Source organism: Vespa crabro, chromosome 2, assembly GCF_910589235.1.
Source record: "Vespa crabro chromosome 2, iyVesCrab1.2, whole genome shotgun sequence".
Classification (NCBI taxonomy): domain Eukaryota; kingdom Metazoa; phylum Arthropoda; class Insecta; order Hymenoptera; family Vespidae; genus Vespa; species Vespa crabro.
In genome coordinates, this window is record NC_060956.1 from 5,900,499 (window position 1) to 5,917,340 (window position 16,842).

The 16,842-nt window shown below is 27.3% G+C and overlaps 5 protein-coding genes across 11 annotated transcripts in view; 3 read left to right on the forward strand and 2 right to left on the reverse strand.

Moving 5' to 3' along the window:
* Positions 1–350, forward strand: part of LOC124433054 (SIN3-HDAC complex-associated factor) — a 7,274-nt gene extending 6,924 nt beyond the window's left edge. For all 6 annotated transcript variants that reach the window (XM_046982582.1, XM_046982584.1, XM_046982579.1 and 3 more), the window contains one exon: positions 1–350. This exon is cut by the window's left edge and continues 666 nt beyond it. The gene's annotated coding sequence lies outside the window, so the exon portion shown is untranslated.
* Positions 351–8,898: 8,548 nt separating this feature from the next.
* LOC124433056 (rhythmically expressed gene 2 protein-like) lies at positions 8,899–10,724 on the forward strand. The gene is made up of 3 exons (XM_046982586.1): positions 8,899–9,045; positions 9,248–9,567; positions 10,078–10,724. Exons 2-3 carry the CDS (start codon positions 9,283–9,285, stop codon positions 10,564–10,566), a joined length of 774 nt encoding a protein of 257 aa, XP_046838542.1. The 5' UTR covers positions 8,899–9,045; positions 9,248–9,282; the 3' UTR covers positions 10,567–10,724.
* Positions 10,725–11,007: 283 nt separating this feature from the next.
* On the reverse strand, positions 11,008–12,499 carry LOC124432928 (dehydrogenase/reductase SDR family member 4-like). Its single transcript, XM_046982269.1, has 6 exons — positions 12,430–12,499; positions 12,183–12,309; positions 11,886–12,063; positions 11,580–11,804; positions 11,330–11,464; positions 11,008–11,260 (listed from the first exon to the last, which is right to left on the reverse strand). Exons 1-6 carry the CDS (start codon positions 12,464–12,466, stop codon positions 11,090–11,092), a joined length of 873 nt encoding a protein of 290 aa, XP_046838225.1. The 5' UTR covers positions 12,467–12,499; the 3' UTR covers positions 11,008–11,089.
* Positions 12,500–12,877: 378 nt separating this feature from the next.
* Positions 12,878–14,354, reverse strand: LOC124432927 (peptidyl-prolyl cis-trans isomerase E). Its single transcript, XM_046982267.1, has 4 exons — positions 14,213–14,354; positions 13,886–14,055; positions 13,334–13,693; positions 12,878–13,245 (listed from the first exon to the last, which is right to left on the reverse strand). Exons 1-4 carry the CDS (start codon positions 14,244–14,246, stop codon positions 12,928–12,930), a joined length of 882 nt encoding a protein of 293 aa, XP_046838223.1. The 5' UTR covers positions 14,247–14,354; the 3' UTR covers positions 12,878–12,927.
* Positions 14,006–16,729, forward strand: LOC124432926 (succinate-semialdehyde dehydrogenase [NADP(+)] GabD). 2 transcript variants are annotated; one of them, XM_046982266.1, is made up of 2 exons: positions 14,006–14,132; positions 14,781–16,729. In XM_046982266.1, exon 2 carries the CDS (start codon positions 14,787–14,789, stop codon positions 16,311–16,313), a length of 1,527 nt encoding a protein of 508 aa, XP_046838222.1. In that variant the 5' UTR covers positions 14,006–14,132; positions 14,781–14,786; the 3' UTR covers positions 16,314–16,729. The 2 variants fall into 2 exon arrangements, with proteins under 2 accessions (XP_046838222.1, XP_046838221.1); XM_046982265.1 differs by lacking the exon at positions 14,006–14,132 and adding an exon at positions 14,469–14,610.
* The last annotated feature ends 113 nt before the right edge of the window (positions 16,730–16,842 follow it).

The window sequence follows — 16,842 nt, forward strand, 5'->3', positions numbered from 1 at the left end:
CTTATATAGGTAGATATATATGTTATGACACAAACTTATTTTTTAAACATGCTACCATCATTGCCCAGACAACAAAGGCTATGGAAGGATGTGTTTAAAACTTTATATTAAATACAATTGAAGAGTTTATAATGTTATGAATGGGGATAACTGATTTCTTAACTAGGGTAATTGTTATGACATGCATTAGATAAGTAGTGCTCTTTGAAAAAAAAAAGAAAAAAAAAAAGAAATATAAAGAATTTTTATTCCTACTCGTTGATAAAGTTGATAAAAGTATTTGTAACTATGTATGATACTGACTTTATATGAGTAATGTTAAAATTCACTTTACACTTTTCAAGTAGTTGTAAAAAAAGAGAACAATCGAATAAGATCATAAAGTTTTTATTGACCATCGTTTATAGCATATATAAAGTATGTTATAAACTGCCATATCTTATAATTGCTAACCTTTCATAAATTTGATAAATTTTTGGAAGGTTATCAATCTTTCTCCAAATTTAATAAACTGTATGCATTTAAGTATCGTTATAAAAATATTGCGAGAATATAAGTATTAACTCAGCAAGACAGCAGATGGCAGTTTATTACATCTCTGGATTATGCATTTATAAGAGTACTATGTAATATAAAAGTTTATCCATCCACAGCTTCAGTTTTCTGGGCCAATCTTTGCAATCGTATATGTGAATACTTATGTGGATGTCCCAAAATGCCAATCAATCTTTAAATGTTCGGGTCCAAAAATTCTGAAAAGTAATTCATATTAACTAGGATCTAATGTTGACATTGTACCAGATGCATTTGAAACTGTCTGTGCAAAACTCCATGACGTTAAAATTAAGGAATCCAATGATGTGTTCAGGTAATATTATCCTGATCCACTTAGAGCAATAATATACAAATTAAATTTTTAATAAAATATCTGAAGTTTGATAAACTTATCATATCACTATGATGATATATTTAGGCAGTATTACTAGGGACGAAAATTGGTTAAGAATATGGCAATCAGATTGGCGAACTGGACCAGCAAATTTAATTAAGATATTTTGAGATGAGCAATGAAGACACAAAATAGGAATGGGCTGAATCAATTTGATACGAAATTTAAGTATAATAATAAATAAATAAAGGCTGGTAGTTCCTAGATTTCAGAAATGGACACGTTACAGAAAGATAACACAAACTAATGTACCTGTTGAAAACAGATTATTGTGATTATTCTCCAGATCTTATTTGAATCATACATGTTTCATGCACAAAAAATTTTCTGATAAGAGATATGTATTTTATTAGGAAAGTCCATGTACGATCGCAAAAGGCTTTCTTATTTCTTTTTTAATATCCTTTTGAATTTTTAATTAAAAACATATTAAAAAATATCTCTCAATCTACAGAACTCTTATTTAAGATAGCAGTGCATTTTATAATACATACATAAACGATTTTGCATTTTCATAGATATTTTTAATGAACTTTAAAACTTGGTCCACGTGGACAAGGGCTGAGCATTTTATATGTGCAATATATATTGCTAATTTTGTCTAGATTCAAGTATGTTACTAAATTTTAATATAACTGGCTGATAGCAACCTTTTGAATCTGATAACAACTATTAGAAATATAAATAAAGTTTGTGAAATTTATGATCTACTATCATACTTTAGGTCCATTTGACAAGAAATTAAAAGCATGGTTCAACTCTTTTCCATCTAGGTAAGTTGTTCAGAAAATGAACTCTACACAGGTTGTCTTATTGTATTGCATTCACATATATTCCTATATGTTGTGCATATGAAATATAAGTAAAAGATAAGAACCTTAGATTAAATAATTTCGATCAATGAGATACTCATGCCAGCAACTACTAGAAAAGAAAAGAGTTAATATACAAATTTTTATATAATATTATGCACTGCCCATCTGGCTTAAGTGAATTTACTATGAATAAGGAAAAAAGATTATTTGTATGAAGATAAATATTGAATATATATGATTTGTTAAAAGACGATGTAAGAAGCTTGCCTTGCCTTTTGACAAATTTTCATTATACATTTATATTGACTAGGAGAGTCTATGATCTCTTTATTGTGAATATTAATTTCCCCTGTAACTAACATTATAATTTAAGATTTATAATAGTAAAAAGGACGGATCATATTGGTTAAATAAAATGAAAAATCTTGATATCACACTATGGAATTATGTTTATAATTTATTCATAATAAAAACTAATTATTCATATAAGTATTCTATAAAAATCGTACAATTCATATTATCATTAATTATTTATCAAATCTTTAATTTGTGCAATGATCCTTCCTTCTAGAGAGAAAAAGTAATTGTTTAATTTATTTATTTTTTAAGTCAAATTTATTGCAATATAATATTCCTTGCTATACAAAATTATATATTTTTATACAGATTATCTTTGCTTTTTATGCTACATTTTTTGTGTGTATATTGATAGAAAAGAAAATATTAATTATCACATTTTCCAGGTCAATCTGTTCGCAATATTCTAGGAATTATTTATTTTTGATTATCTTGTAAATTGAAATTAATAATTCATTATTTTCTAAGAAAACTATACTTATATATATATATATATATATATATATATAAGAGAGAGAGAGAGAGTCATGGATTAATGGATACCAGAATAGTTAGGTTGAGTAGCATGTGTTCGAAGAAATATGATTGGGTGATACATACGATATATTATATATTTAAAAGCGTGTTTTTGAAAAGAGAAAATGTTAAACCAAAAGTTTATTGATGAACATTATGCAGAATTTAGAGGAGTCCATTTTATGTGCTACTAACTATTATTGTCACATAATAAAATGATATTTCTCATGAATATGAAGATAAAATTAATATATGCATATACTTTAACAGCAATTTGATTAATTTCAAAATAATTGATTAAACATTACTATAAAATTTCTTTAGAACAATCTACAATGAAACAGAACAGATGACAAGGTTGTGCTTATATAATATTAAGTCTAAGATTTAATCAGATATTTATATTATTCTTATGTCAAAGAAATATGTGTGCATTTTTATTTTAATTAATCGAAACCAATGTTTATACTATAATTAAGATTTTTATCATATAAAAACAGCAATATGATTTATATTAATGATATTGATAGTATAATTGTATGTGTATTAATTTTGGCAAAATATGCTAAACAAATCCTTAATCATATTTTTCACATTGTAGCCATTGATAAAATGTCTACAAATATGACTGATGTAAGGAGTTCAAATATTCTCTCTTATGGTGTGACCTGGCAGATTCCAAACAAGTACCTTTTATCAAGAATCATGCAAGATTGTAATTTTTTAAATTAACTGCCATATCAGGTTTCTAAAATTTTCAAAGATAAAAGAGATTTTGATAACAATTTTAAAATATTATAATTAATCCTATATATATGATAAAAATCTCTAATAGACTGATAGTTTAGAAACCTGATTTAAAATAATATTAATAATTATAATATGTAAAAGAGATTTTGCATAAATCTTGCAAGTTTCTACTATGAATCAATTACCCTAATGCACTATGATATTAAATATAATGTTTACTTAGAATAACGTGGTGCAACTAGAAACATACAAAATTTTCTCTATCTTGCTTACAAATTTATATATATATATGTATATACATATACATATGCATACACAAACACATACACATATATATACATATACTTAAGATCAGTGTTCGTCCTTCTGATTCTTGTTATTAAAGAAACAGGTTTTTCATAATATGCATTTATATTACGAACGAATTGTCTTTTATATTAGATGAGGAAGAGGATATAGAATTTTTTGAATACATTATGGCAGGGATGAATATGTATGTAAATATATGCTAGGAGGCATTCGATCTCGCAAGATGTTCTAGTTATACGATGACTTTTTCATCATTGTGCTACTTGTTAACATCAGAAAACATCAATATTAAGTACGATTCTGAGACTGATCGATGTATTTAGCAGATAACTCTAATTTACACAAAACTGTTAGATGTAGGTAAATATTGTAACATTTATGAATATGCTATGAAATTCTAATAATAATAGACAATGACTGCCGTAATTAATATTCCATAATTACAATGATTATTCTGTTTATATAATGATTATTATATATTTGTGTGTGTATGTATATATATATATGCGCGCACACACACACACACACATAAATAATATATAATTAATCAATTGATTACAATCATAAAAGTATCTTTGCAATTACCACTCTCATTGATTTTATGATAAAAAGTGTATATAATTGAAAAGATTATGGTTACATATATATATATATATATATATACATGTACACACACACACACACACACACACACACACACACACAGATACTTAGACCATGTACAAGATTGTAATAAAAAGATTATTTGTAAGAATTCATCGATCATACAAATTAGAATAATAATAATAATAATAATAATAATAATAATAATAATAATAATAATAATAAAAATAATAAAAATAATAATAATAATAATGATAATAATAATAATAATAATATGATTAATGCAAAGTAACATTGTGCCGATATGCTTGTCGACATACATTACCCAAACTCAAATTTGTGTCAATTAGTCTCATTGCAACAAGATTTAAATGTTAAGAACCATATTCTTAGTATTGTAGATATGTTGTAAAAATAAGTACATATTTTGTTTTTTAACAAAATCGACAAATCAGTAAGTTTCTTATTAAAGTAATGAATTTGTATTATATAGATGAATATATATATATGTATATATATTATATATGTATATATATGATGTATATATATGTATATATATGATGTATATATATGTATATATATGTATATATATGATGTATATATATGTATATATATATATGTATATATATGTAAGAAGTCTGTGAGATACCAAATTTCATAGCTGAATAAATAAAATATATGTTGCATACAAATATACATGTAAAGAAAGTATACTTTCTTCAAGTAGATTTGCCGCGCGTCTCATGGCCCGCCCTTCCATTGTCCTTTGTTATTTACACATCCTTTTTGTTACCTACAAATGGGGCCGTTAAGATTTGGAAGAGAAACGGGCAGTAAGAAATAGAACGTAGAAGAGAAACTTAGCATGAGAGTTTATAAGGAAATTTACACTAGATAATATATATTAAATAAAATTTAAATAGCGTGAATAATAAACGTAAATTGTCGTTTCTTTGTTTACAGGTAAGACTAATTAGCAATTAAGTATTAATTAACAAATAAAGATTTATTACTTTGTTCACAGAGAAACATATTTTCGTTTATCACCTCACACAATCAATACGAGATATTATAAAACGACAATTTTTGGTTTATAATGAAAAGAAAATTAAAATTTGCATTTAAATGTGTGGCATCACCGAGCGACAGAAAGACAAACGTGATTGTCATAACCTCTATCACAACTGAGGATAATGAAAAATATATGTTGCCAGAAAATGAAAAATTTGTAAGTAACCACAGCGAACTAACAAAAACAAAAAACTATAAGAGAATGGAAAAAAGCCTCAATCAAAGAGGCCAAAAAAGAAAAATATGGATTAAATGCACACGGGAAATGGACAGTACGTATTTTGATGAAAATGGCAATATAATGTTTAATGATCTATATCTAGAAGAAATGGTAAAAACAAACATAATAGAACCCACACAGAAGAAAGAATACCAAATAGATTTAAAGAGTATATCGGAAAAATTCATGATCGAAAAATTTGGATATAGACACTCAAATGCAGAACAATGGTTGGAGACATTTAAAAAAGAATGTCAAAGATTCGAAATTAAAAAAGATAACACAAAAATTGAAATTCTAAGATTATTTCTTGACAGGACATGTTTAGGCACTCAGCAACACTAACAGCGTTAACAATAGAGGCTGGTTGGAACGAATGGAAACAGAGATTCTTGAAATCATTTACAGACATGGGATGGAGTAGAAGTATATACGCTATATCCTACAGATATAAAGAAGGTTCACTAATGGAGTACGCTATGAGGAAAAAAAAAGTACTACTGGATGTGAACAACAATATCTGTACAAAGACCCTGATAATGCTTATAGCAGCAAGATTACCAGAATTCATAAGAGATAAAATAGACAGAGAAAATTGTCAAAACTCAACAGAATTACTACAACAAATAAAAAAATGTGAAAATCTAGTAAATAAGAACAGTTTTACAAAAAAAAATTTGAAGAAAAGAAACCGTGTAAGAATTGTGAAAAACTAAACAAAGGCATTAGATATCATTCAGAGGACTCCTGTTGGTTCAAAAAGGAAAATAGAAAGGAAACCAGAATAAATGGAAGCAATTCAATGATAGAAGTGGACCTATGCAAGGAACAAAAAAACGAATAACCACACCATTGATCAAAGTAAAGATAGTATTAGAAGAGAAGTTAGAGTTAAATGGAACATATGACCCCAGGTTCCCAAGTCTCTCTAATAAATTCGAGACTAGTCAAAATATAAAAAAAGAGACAAAAGATAAAAATAAAATATTTTTAAAGACGGTCAATGGTGTGAAACAAACAAAAGGTTTGGCAACCATTAAAGAAAAAATTTTCGATAGAGAGGAATACGTTGATGTATTTATTGTAGAAAAAAATGACTTTGAAGATTTCATTATTGGGTTAGATATGATAAAGAAATTCAAACTAACTCAGGATAAAAACTTACAGATATCTCAAAAGAGAGAAACACAAACAAAAAAAAATATAAATACATTGGATAGAAAGAGAGAAATAAAAGAAGTTAAAATAAATTTTAACGAACATGTGAATGAAGACGAATTTAGATCGGATCTGAATCACTTGGACAATACAAAAAAAAACAAGGATAAAAAAACTTATAGAAAAGTATAATTTTATATTTTCAAAAAACAAATATGATGTAGGCACCGTTTCGGACTACGAAGCTCGAATAGACTTACTGGTTGATAAATACTACAGTAAGAGACCATATAGATGCACTATAGAGGATAAAAAGGAGATAGAAAATCAAGTGGCAAAACTATTAGAAAATAAATTAATTGAAGAATCTTATAGTCCTTAACGAAACCGTTCGAAATCATGTCAATAGATACCATTGGAGGCTTCGGAGGACAAAGATTGACAAAAAGATACCTCCACCTACTGCTGGACCATTTTACAAAATACGCGTTTATGATAACATCAAAAACCCAGAGTGCAACGGATTTTATCAAGCTGATAAATAAAGTACTAAAAACCGACAAAATAGGAGTAATACTCGCAGATCAATACACGGGAATAAACTCAAGAGAATTTAAGGAATTCCTCATAAAAAATGACACGAAACTGATTTTTACGGCTGTCAATGCGCCTTTCTCCAACGGTCTGAACGAGAGACTGAATCAGACCCTAGTAAACAAAATAAGATGGAAGATAAACGAGAAAGGAAAAAAAAGAGCTTGGACAACGATCGCTAAAGAATGTTTGGATAAATATAATGAAACAGAGCATACAGTAACCGGCTTTAAACCTAAATATTTGTTAGATGGCACAAACACCAGCATTTTACCCGAAGAAATAAAAAGAAAAAATAATAAAGAAAATTGGATAAGAGATAAAGAATTAGCTCTAGAAAGAACAAAAAAATCACATGAATATAACAAGAAGATATTTAACAAGAATAGAAAGAATCACCAGTTTAACACAGAAGATCTGGTATATATAGAAGATGGCAATAGGTTGAATAGAAAGAAATTAGACGAATTGAGAATTGGCCCTTTCCAGATAATAAAAAAAATCTCAGAATCTATATACGAAATAAAAACAGGAAAACGAAAACAAGAAACCGGATTCTTCCACATAACAAAACTACTTCCGATATCAGAAGATGGAGACGAGGACTAAAAATTGTAGGAATTTTATTCTGGGGGAGGAGGGAGATGTAAAGAAAGTATATTTTCTTCAGGTAGATTTGCCGCGCGTCTCATGGCCCGCCCTTCCATTGTCCTTTGTTATTTATAAATTCTTTTTGTTACCTACAAATCGAACCGTTAAGATTTGGAAGAGAAACGGGCAGTAGGAAATAGAACGTAGAAGAGAAAGTTATTACGAGAATTTATAAGAAAATTTATACTAGATAATATATATTAAATAAAATTTAAATAGCGTGAATAATAAACGTAAATTGTCGTTTCTTTGTTCACAGAGAAACATATTTTCGTTTATCACTTCACACAATCAATACGAGATATTATATACATATATATATATATATATATAGAATATATTTATAATTTTTATAAATTTTTTTTTATCTCACAATATCGTATATTTATCTTGAAAAAATCAGTTTATCTTTATGTACATGTAAATTCTAGATTTTAATAACAATGAGTAAATATGAGGAACTATTATTGAAATTCTTGTTATGAAATAATTACATCTTGTAAAATAATAATCCATAATATCATTATCAAAAGTGAGTAATTTTATATTTATCCATAATTATCTTGAGTTAGTAAGCAATAGTAAACAAAAATATTTTATATGGAGCTAAAAGATTATCTGATAATCTTAATCAATATGTAACTTTACAAGGAGAAAGATATAATATGTGCATTATATTTATGAACAATTTTTAAATATATAGTATTTTATATTACATCCTTTATAATTTATATATAATTTTATAAATGATCAATGTGTATCATAGTGATTAATGATTATACTTCGTTTAAAACTCGTATTATATTCTTCCAATTTCAATGAATGAATTCATCTATACTTATGATTCGTCTACGACGTGTTTAAATTCTTATTTTCGGTATTATATACAGATGGCAGTATTGTCATGTTATTTTGAGCTCGGATAACCATGCATTCAGATGCATTTTATGTCGTAGCGAGTACAATGACGAAAGATTTTCTTTTATATAACTTTTTCTTTAATTGATTTTGCTATTTAGATATGAGTACGATAACAATTGATAAAAAAATAGGTTAGTCTCTGAACATAACATGATTTTTAATTTATCTGTACATATTGTTTAATATAAATCAATTGATTATTTTAGAACAATGCTCATATTCAGACAAATTTTCGTACTTTTATATTTTCATTGTATCGACAGCAGTTAAAGGAAGTAAAGCCATTTCTTTGATGTTATAACTTTTTCCCCCTTTCTTTCTGTCCAAATCAAGGTGGTTCCTACACATTCTAATAATATTATTACAATATGATGAAATATTTGAAACCAAGATTAATAACTTTCGATGTAACTGGAACATTATTAATGACGAAGTTAGAAGAACATTATATTGAGGTCGGACGTAAATATGGTTTATCAATCGAACCTCGTCAATTGGCGCAAAGTTTTAAATACAATTTTCGGCGTCTTGCTGTTGAACATCCCATATATGGAAAATATACCGGCCTTGGATGGGAAAATTGGTGGAGAACGATCGTTTACAATGTATTTAAAGATCAAAACAAGAATATTCCTTCTGAAACTCTTGACCAGGTGAAAATTTGACATTAGTATGTTAATGCGTTATCTTTAAGCTTTTATATATAAAAACAAAAGAAAACGGCTAGAGAGATAAAAATTGCATCTTGCATCATTTTGCGCAGTTTATATTTAAAATACTTACAATGATTTAGATTATAACTTACGTGATAAAAAATAATACGTTTTTGTATTGGATCGTATATTAAGAGAATACTGAAAATACGTTTCGTTGATATTATTTATTAATATTAATACAAATATAATATTCTTTTATCTATCGAAAAATAGTATCGATGATATTGTTGATTCACATCAATTTGTAATCAAAGGAAAAATTTGCCATTGTCGTGAAATGAAAACTAATCTTCTTTACTAATGGAAATAAACATTTAAAAAATGTTAATTTAATTAACATATATTAATATATGTTAATATATATAATTAATATATATTATAATTATTGTTGTTACGAAATTTGTTAATGATTGTATTATTTACGCCTTTTATGTTAACAATTTTTAGGTTGCAAATACCTTGATAGAATGTTACAGCACAAGTAAATGCTGGCATATGTATCCAGGGACAATCGAATTACTCGAATGCCTTCGTAAATACAGAATTGTTTTAGGAGTGATATCCAATTTTGATGAGAGATTGGAACCAATTCTAATTGATCTCAAGATTAGACCGTTTTTTTCCTTTCTATTAACATCATACAATTTTGGCAAGGAGAAGCCGGACGTATCAATATTCGTTGAAGCTCTACGATTAGCAAATAAAGATCAAAAAGTAGACATCGTACCTCAAGAGGCTATACATATAGGCGATATGATAGATAACGATTATCTTGGTGCAAAAAATGCACAATGGAATGCACTTTTAATCAGTCATGAACAAAAATCTATAAACGAAAGAGAAGTTTGTAAAGAAGATATTTTTATAAATCTTCAAGATCTACAAAGGCACTTTGAAATATTTTTAAATAAAATAAAAGATCAAGAAAAGGTTTGAATTATTATAAATAATATGAAGATAATCTTTTAAGTAGTAGCATATTAATAAAAATTAAAAAATTGTTAAATTTGATGCAATGACTTCGTAGTATAATTCTGTCAACTATAGAAGCTTTGTTTATTTTTAACTTTATGATACTGTTAGATACTAATATATTTTATTGAATATATGTTATTCGCATAATAAAAAAAGAAATTGTATAAAATATTTTAAACTTTTTTGTACAATTTATTTTTTGTTAGATTTTCAACATATGTACATACATATGTACTTTTAAAATAGATTGGAAATATGCACTTTTATTTTCATATTCAATCATATGCCTAGAAACTAATCATATAAATAGATAGATATATATTAAATACCCAATATTTTATTTTAATACCTTATACAACAAAAATATATAAAATGTATACAAATGTATATAAAATGTGTATATAAAAAAGTATCAATTACATTTGATAGTTTTACTTATTCAAATAAATAGATACATAGAAATTATTTATATCTTGCTTTATCTTCAAAGTCTTGACTGCATCCCACCACTAGCAATAATTGTTTCTCCAGTAATATATGATGCATCATCACTTGCTAAAAAGGCAGCAATGCCACCAATCTCATCTGGTTTTCCAATTCTTCCAAGTGGAATTTTTTCTATAGTAGCTGCTTTTATTGATTCAGATTTGTGCAACTGTAAAATATTAAAGATTAATTTTCTTCTTTGTGGATATAGAAATATAAACAAATTATAAAAACATACTGGCTCTGAGAATTTGGTTTCGATAATACCAGGGGCTATGCAATTGACACGAATTCCATATGTAGATAAATTTTCAGCAGCAGCTTTACAAAGTCCTAACAATGCTGTTTTACTAACCGAATAAACTCCAAAAAGCTGAAATTGTATAAAACTGAATATTGGCAATGATATAATTTATAATTAGATTGTATTCTATATTAATTTATAAACAATAATAGTACTTTGATTAATGTATGATAAAAATACATACATTAAATGGTTGATATCCTGTTATAGATGATATAATAATTATTGATGGTAATTTACTCTTTTTTAAAAGAGGCAAAGATTCTTTCATAAGTAAATATGTACATTTAACATTAATATCAAATATTTTATCCCACACTTCCTCTTCACTTTCTAGAACTGGTCCAACTTGTGGATTTACTGCTGCATTAGAAACCAAAATATCCAGACCTCCGAATACAGATATTGTCTAAAACATTTTTGTTATTTGTTCTTAATAATTTATATAATAATTTATATAATATTGTATATATAAATTTTTGCAATATACTTCATCAAATAGTTTTTTTCTTTCTTCAGCTTTTCCTACATGACAAACAGTACCAGCAACAGATAAACCTTCTTGAAGTAATTCATCCAGAGCTTTTTTTACATTAGATTCTTTTCTACTACAGATCATAACTTTGGCACCTTCCTGAGCTAAACGTTTGGCTATAGAATATCCTATTCTATAAGAAGATATTAACTTGCTAATTCTAATAGTATTGTTTGATTATATAACATTCTATTTTGATTGGAAATTGCACATGTCTTTATATTCATATTAAATAAATGAAATAATAATCACCCATTTGTAGATGCTGTAACGATTGCAACTTTTTTTTCCAATCGTTTGCACTTTACCTGTGAGTTATTTCCAAAATATCGCATATTTCGACCCACAGCCACTCGTAAAATTGTACAGAAATACGACACTATTGTGAAATCAATAATCATAATAACTTTTCATTAGCATAAATTTATCACAAAGTTAAAATACAATTTATTAGGATCATATATCAAATATAAATAAAAGAAAATATAATTATACTTACGTTGATGTAACATAATATTTATGTTACGTAATTTCATAAATATTTGTATTATTTCAGTGATAAAATATTAATTTATTCATTAATCGATATTCATAATTAATTATAAATCATTATATTTATCATTAATTATTAACAAATAATTTATTAATGAATTCAATGTGAATAATTTTCGTTGAAAAAGTTAGACAAATTTCTTTTTATAATAATTACAAAAATTAAATCATATAATTATCTAAGTAAAATGATAATATAAAGATAAATCAGTTTCATAGATGTCCTTATTTATCACTGAGAGCACAAATTATCTTTGCGCGCGAAATATAAATATCGAAATGTTAATATCTTATCGAAAATGGATTATTGCAGTTTCTTAGAAAAAGTTTATCTTGAGAAAAAGAATATTTAGGAATTATAATGGTAACAGGATAATAATTAACATATTTAATAATTTTTAATGTGGTATAAACTACTTTTAAAAATATTATTTATGTTTTATTATCATGTCAATTCGCCACAAGCTGATATAACAATCTTTTGAGTTGTGGTACCTGACTTTGTTCCATACTTTTCCATTTTTTTCAAAACATCTAAACCACTAAGAACGTGACCAAAAACTACATGTTTACCATCTAACCAATCTGTGCGTGCTGTACAAAGAAAAAATTGCGATCCATTTGTATTTGACCCTGAATTTGCCATTGACAAAGTACCTGGTCCTGTGTGTTTTAATTCAAAGTTTTCATCCTCGAACTTATTTCCGTATATCGATTTTCCACCAGTCCCGTCATTATTAGTAAAATCTCCTCCTTGACACATCTATTACACAATTGTTAAGGATCCATGCGTGCGTTCTTATATTTATCAAAATTTTGTAATTTAAAAAATTAAAAGAGGAAAAGGATACAAAATCTGGAATAATCCTGTGAAAAGTACTGCCTTGATATCCATAACCTTTTTCATGAGTACAAAGTGCACGAAAGTTTTCTGCAGTTTTTGGTACAATATCTGCTCTTAGCATCATAATAATTCTACCTAATTCTTGCTTTCCAATGTTGATATCAAAGTAAACCTGTGGATTTTTTTTAGGTTTTTTCGATTGAGATGCATCATCAGTTTTTGAATTTTCATCCGTTTTAAGAGTTTCACCCGCATGTTCTTGCAGCCAAGCATCATCTGCCCATACTGGTTTTGACGAACCTTCCTTTATCTTTTGAGGCTTAGCAATATTTACTCTTATTGTCCGTCCAAATAACTCTGAATCATTCTGTCAATCAATATTGATAAATTTTGATATAATCTATCAATCTTGTATTATTAAATCAATATGTTATCAATAAGCCATTTAGAAAATGTAATGACATTTACAATGTATGTTCACAAATTTATTTTTCATTGTACTCAAAGGATATCATACTATATATGAAATATTACAATTTATTATAATTTATAAATATACCATATTATCTATTGCTGCTGCTGCATCTTCAGCAGTTTCAAACTCAATAAATGCGAATCCCCTATGTTTCTCAGATTCATAATCTAATGGTATTTGCACATCAATTATTTCTCCAAATGGTATAAATGCAGCATGCAGTACTTTTTCATCTACTTCTTCTGCTAAACCACCTATGTAAGATAACAACGTACTTATATAAATATAGTCAACAATCATAAACTCATTTTGATTACAAATTTCCAAGGAGGTTAGTCAAGTTGTTATCATATATATTTATCATTTTATCCATTATCATTAAATTTATATGTTTAACAATCATTCTCATACCTACGTAGATAGTTCTCTTTGTATTGCTACTCATGCTTTGTGCTCTCGCATATGTTTTTCAATTTTTATATACACGAGACTTAACCAAACAAATACGTCTCGACACCGGTTTTATTATTGACTGAAGAACAACGGTTGTCAGCGACATCATCGCCATTATCTCAGAATCGGAATGAAAGGGGATTAATGTCAAAGTACTTAAAAAGAACCACGTTATATTATATAAGGTCAATTTGTCACGTTAATATTCACAATTGATGGATATTTAAACGTTGACGTAGCCCTACGGCTTTGTTAGAATCGCGTAAAAGAATCATTTATAAAAGATCATTTTATTATCATATCATAAGGATTCAAACATAACAAATTATTAAATAGTTGTTTATTTGAATTTAGAGGTAAGTGACATTGATAGTAATTTAAATATATAGATTTTATAATATATTTTATTATATGTCAGTTTATAAATAATTTAGAATAATTATTTGTTAGAATATGCCGATATTGCTCTTACAAGTATTCTTTTATTACATGTACCTTTGCAAGTTTTTTATTATATTATCAACAGATCGAAATGCCTGTTATTATCATGCAGTCGTTAAAAGAAGGAGTAAAGTTGCATGCAAATATTGCTAGCCGTGGATTACATTTATTAAGAGATCTGGCTTATATTGACGGCAAGTGGTTAGGAGCAAACAGTTGTCAGACGTTTCCTGTTCAAAATCCAGTTGATAAATCTGTCATTAAAAATGTTCCTGATATGAATGCAGAAGATACTCGAATAGCTATTAATGCAGCATCTAAGGCATTTGAAACATTCAAATCTACAACAGCAAAAGAGAGAAGCGATTTATTAAGAAACTGGTATAATCTTATGGTTAAACATTCAGAAGATTTAGCTAAAATTTTGACTAAAGAAAATGGTAAATCATTGGCAGAATCTAGAGGAGAAATTAAATATGGAAATTCTTTTATCGAATGGTTTTCTGAAGAAGCAAGACGCATTAATGGAGAAGTTCTTCAAACTCCAGTACGTAACAGAGAATTACTTTTATTAAGACAACCGGTTGGAGTATCTGCTTTAATTACACCATGGAATTTTCCTCATGCAATGATTACCCGAAAAGCTGGTGCTGCTTTTGCTGCTGGATGTACTTGTGTTGTTAAACCATCCGAGGATACACCACTTACTGCACTAGCATTAGCTGATCTTGCAGAAAAAGCAGGTTTTCCTGCTGGTACTTTTAATGTAGTTACAACAAGTATAAAAAATTCTGCAGCAGTTGGCAAGGAACTTTGTGATAATCCTGCAATAAGAGTTGTTTCATTTACTGGGTCTACGGGTGTTGGAAAAATTTTATATCAACAGTGTGCAGGAACCATGAAGCGTCTTAGTCTTGAACTTGGAGGTAATGCACCATATATTGTCTTTAATAGTGCTGATTTGGATGCAGCTGTAGCGGGAGCAATGGCTAGTAAGTTCCGTAACACAGGTCAGACTTGTGTTTCTGCCAACAGATTTTTTGTACAAGCAGAAATATTTGATAAATTTATTGAAAAATATTTGGTTAAAATTAAAAGTGAAATTAAAATGGGTGATGGTAGTAAAGAAGGTATCACTCATGGGCCTCTTATTAAGGATAGTCAATTGAAAATGGTAGATGATTTAGTTCAAGATGCAGTCTGTAAGGGAGCTAAAGTACATTGTGGTGGCAAACCATTACCTGAATTGGGTCCTTTATTTTATGCTCCTACATTGCTCACAGACGTTACTAAAGATATGAAAATATATAATAAAGAAATATTTGGTCCTGTGGCTGTTATTAATAAATTCCATAATGAAGAAGATGTTTTGAAAAAAGCCAATGATACTCCTGTGGGATTAGCTGGATATTTTTATTCGCAAGATATATCACAAGTGTTTAGAGTAGCAAGGAAGATGGAAGTTGGTATGGTGGGTGTAAATGAAGGATTAATTTCGTGCGCGGAAGCTGCATTTGGAGGTGTAAAGGAATCAGGATTAGGAAGGGAAGGGTCTAGTCATGGTATTGACGATTTTACTGATATTAAATATGTATGTATAGGAAATTTAAGGAATTAACTATTAAATAGTTAAAATTAAGCAGATATAATCAATAATATGAAACAAAATTTAGAGTAAGTTTACTTTAAAAGTAAAATTCTAAATATATCCTGAGGGCTTCCATAAAAATATTTAAAGTTACTATTAGTTTGTATATAGTATATTCTTATAGTGAGAGTAATAAGTAATATACAAATAATTTTTAAATACTATTACATTATTATATATTATAATATTTTTTTTTTATATCAATAGTAAATTAAATGACAAGTTATATTAAATTCTTGGTTTTGATCTAAGAGTACTGATATGTATTCAAACACTAATGATAGAATTATACAGTATCGTAATTTATTTAGCATAGTATACCTAATGAGTATTTCTTTTTTTTTAATGAAATAAATGATGTGATAATATTTCACAGTACGATTTAATTTCGATTGATAGTATATATACGTGCTATTTGTTATTTAATGGAATATTTTAAAATATTTTTTACGTCATGTTTATGCATTAAATATTTGATTAATAAATCAAGAACAACAAA

What these genes read in the sequence shown, in the direction of transcription:
- LOC124432926 (XM_046982266.1), top strand. Translation starts at nt 14,787, where the DNA reads ATGCCTGTTATTATCATGCAGTCGTTAAAAGAAGGAGTAAAGTTGCAT.
- LOC124432928 (XM_046982269.1), bottom strand. Translation starts at nt 12,466, where the DNA reads ATGAAATTACGTAACATAAATATTATGTTACATCAAC. An exon ending in AAATATTATGTTACATCAAC is followed by an intron (nt 12,310 to 12,429) that starts GTAAGTATAATT and finishes ATTTCACAATAG; the next exon opens with TGTCGTATTTCTGTACAATT. An exon ending in AAACCAAATTCTCAGAGCCA is followed by an intron (nt 11,261 to 11,329) that starts GTATGTTTTTAT and finishes AATATTTTACAG; the next exon opens with TTGCACAAATCTGAATCAAT.
- LOC124433056 (XM_046982586.1), top strand. Translation starts at nt 9,283, where the DNA reads ATGATGAAATATTTGAAACCAAGATTAATAACTTTCGATGTAACTGGA. An exon ending in CTTCTGAAACTCTTGACCAG is followed by an intron (nt 9,568 to 10,077) that starts GTGAAAATTTGA and finishes AACAATTTTTAG; the next exon opens with GTTGCAAATACCTTGATAGA.
- LOC124432927 (XM_046982267.1), bottom strand. Translation starts at nt 14,246, where the DNA reads ATGAGTAGCAATACAAAGAGAACTATCTACGTAG. An exon ending in AAAGAGAACTATCTACGTAG is followed by an intron (nt 14,056 to 14,212) that starts GTATGAGAATGA and finishes TATCTTACATAG; the next exon opens with GTGGTTTAGCAGAAGAAGTA. An exon ending in ACAGGATTATTCCAGATTTT is followed by an intron (nt 13,246 to 13,333) that starts GTATCCTTTTCC and finishes ATTGTGTAATAG; the next exon opens with ATGTGTCAAGGAGGAGATTT.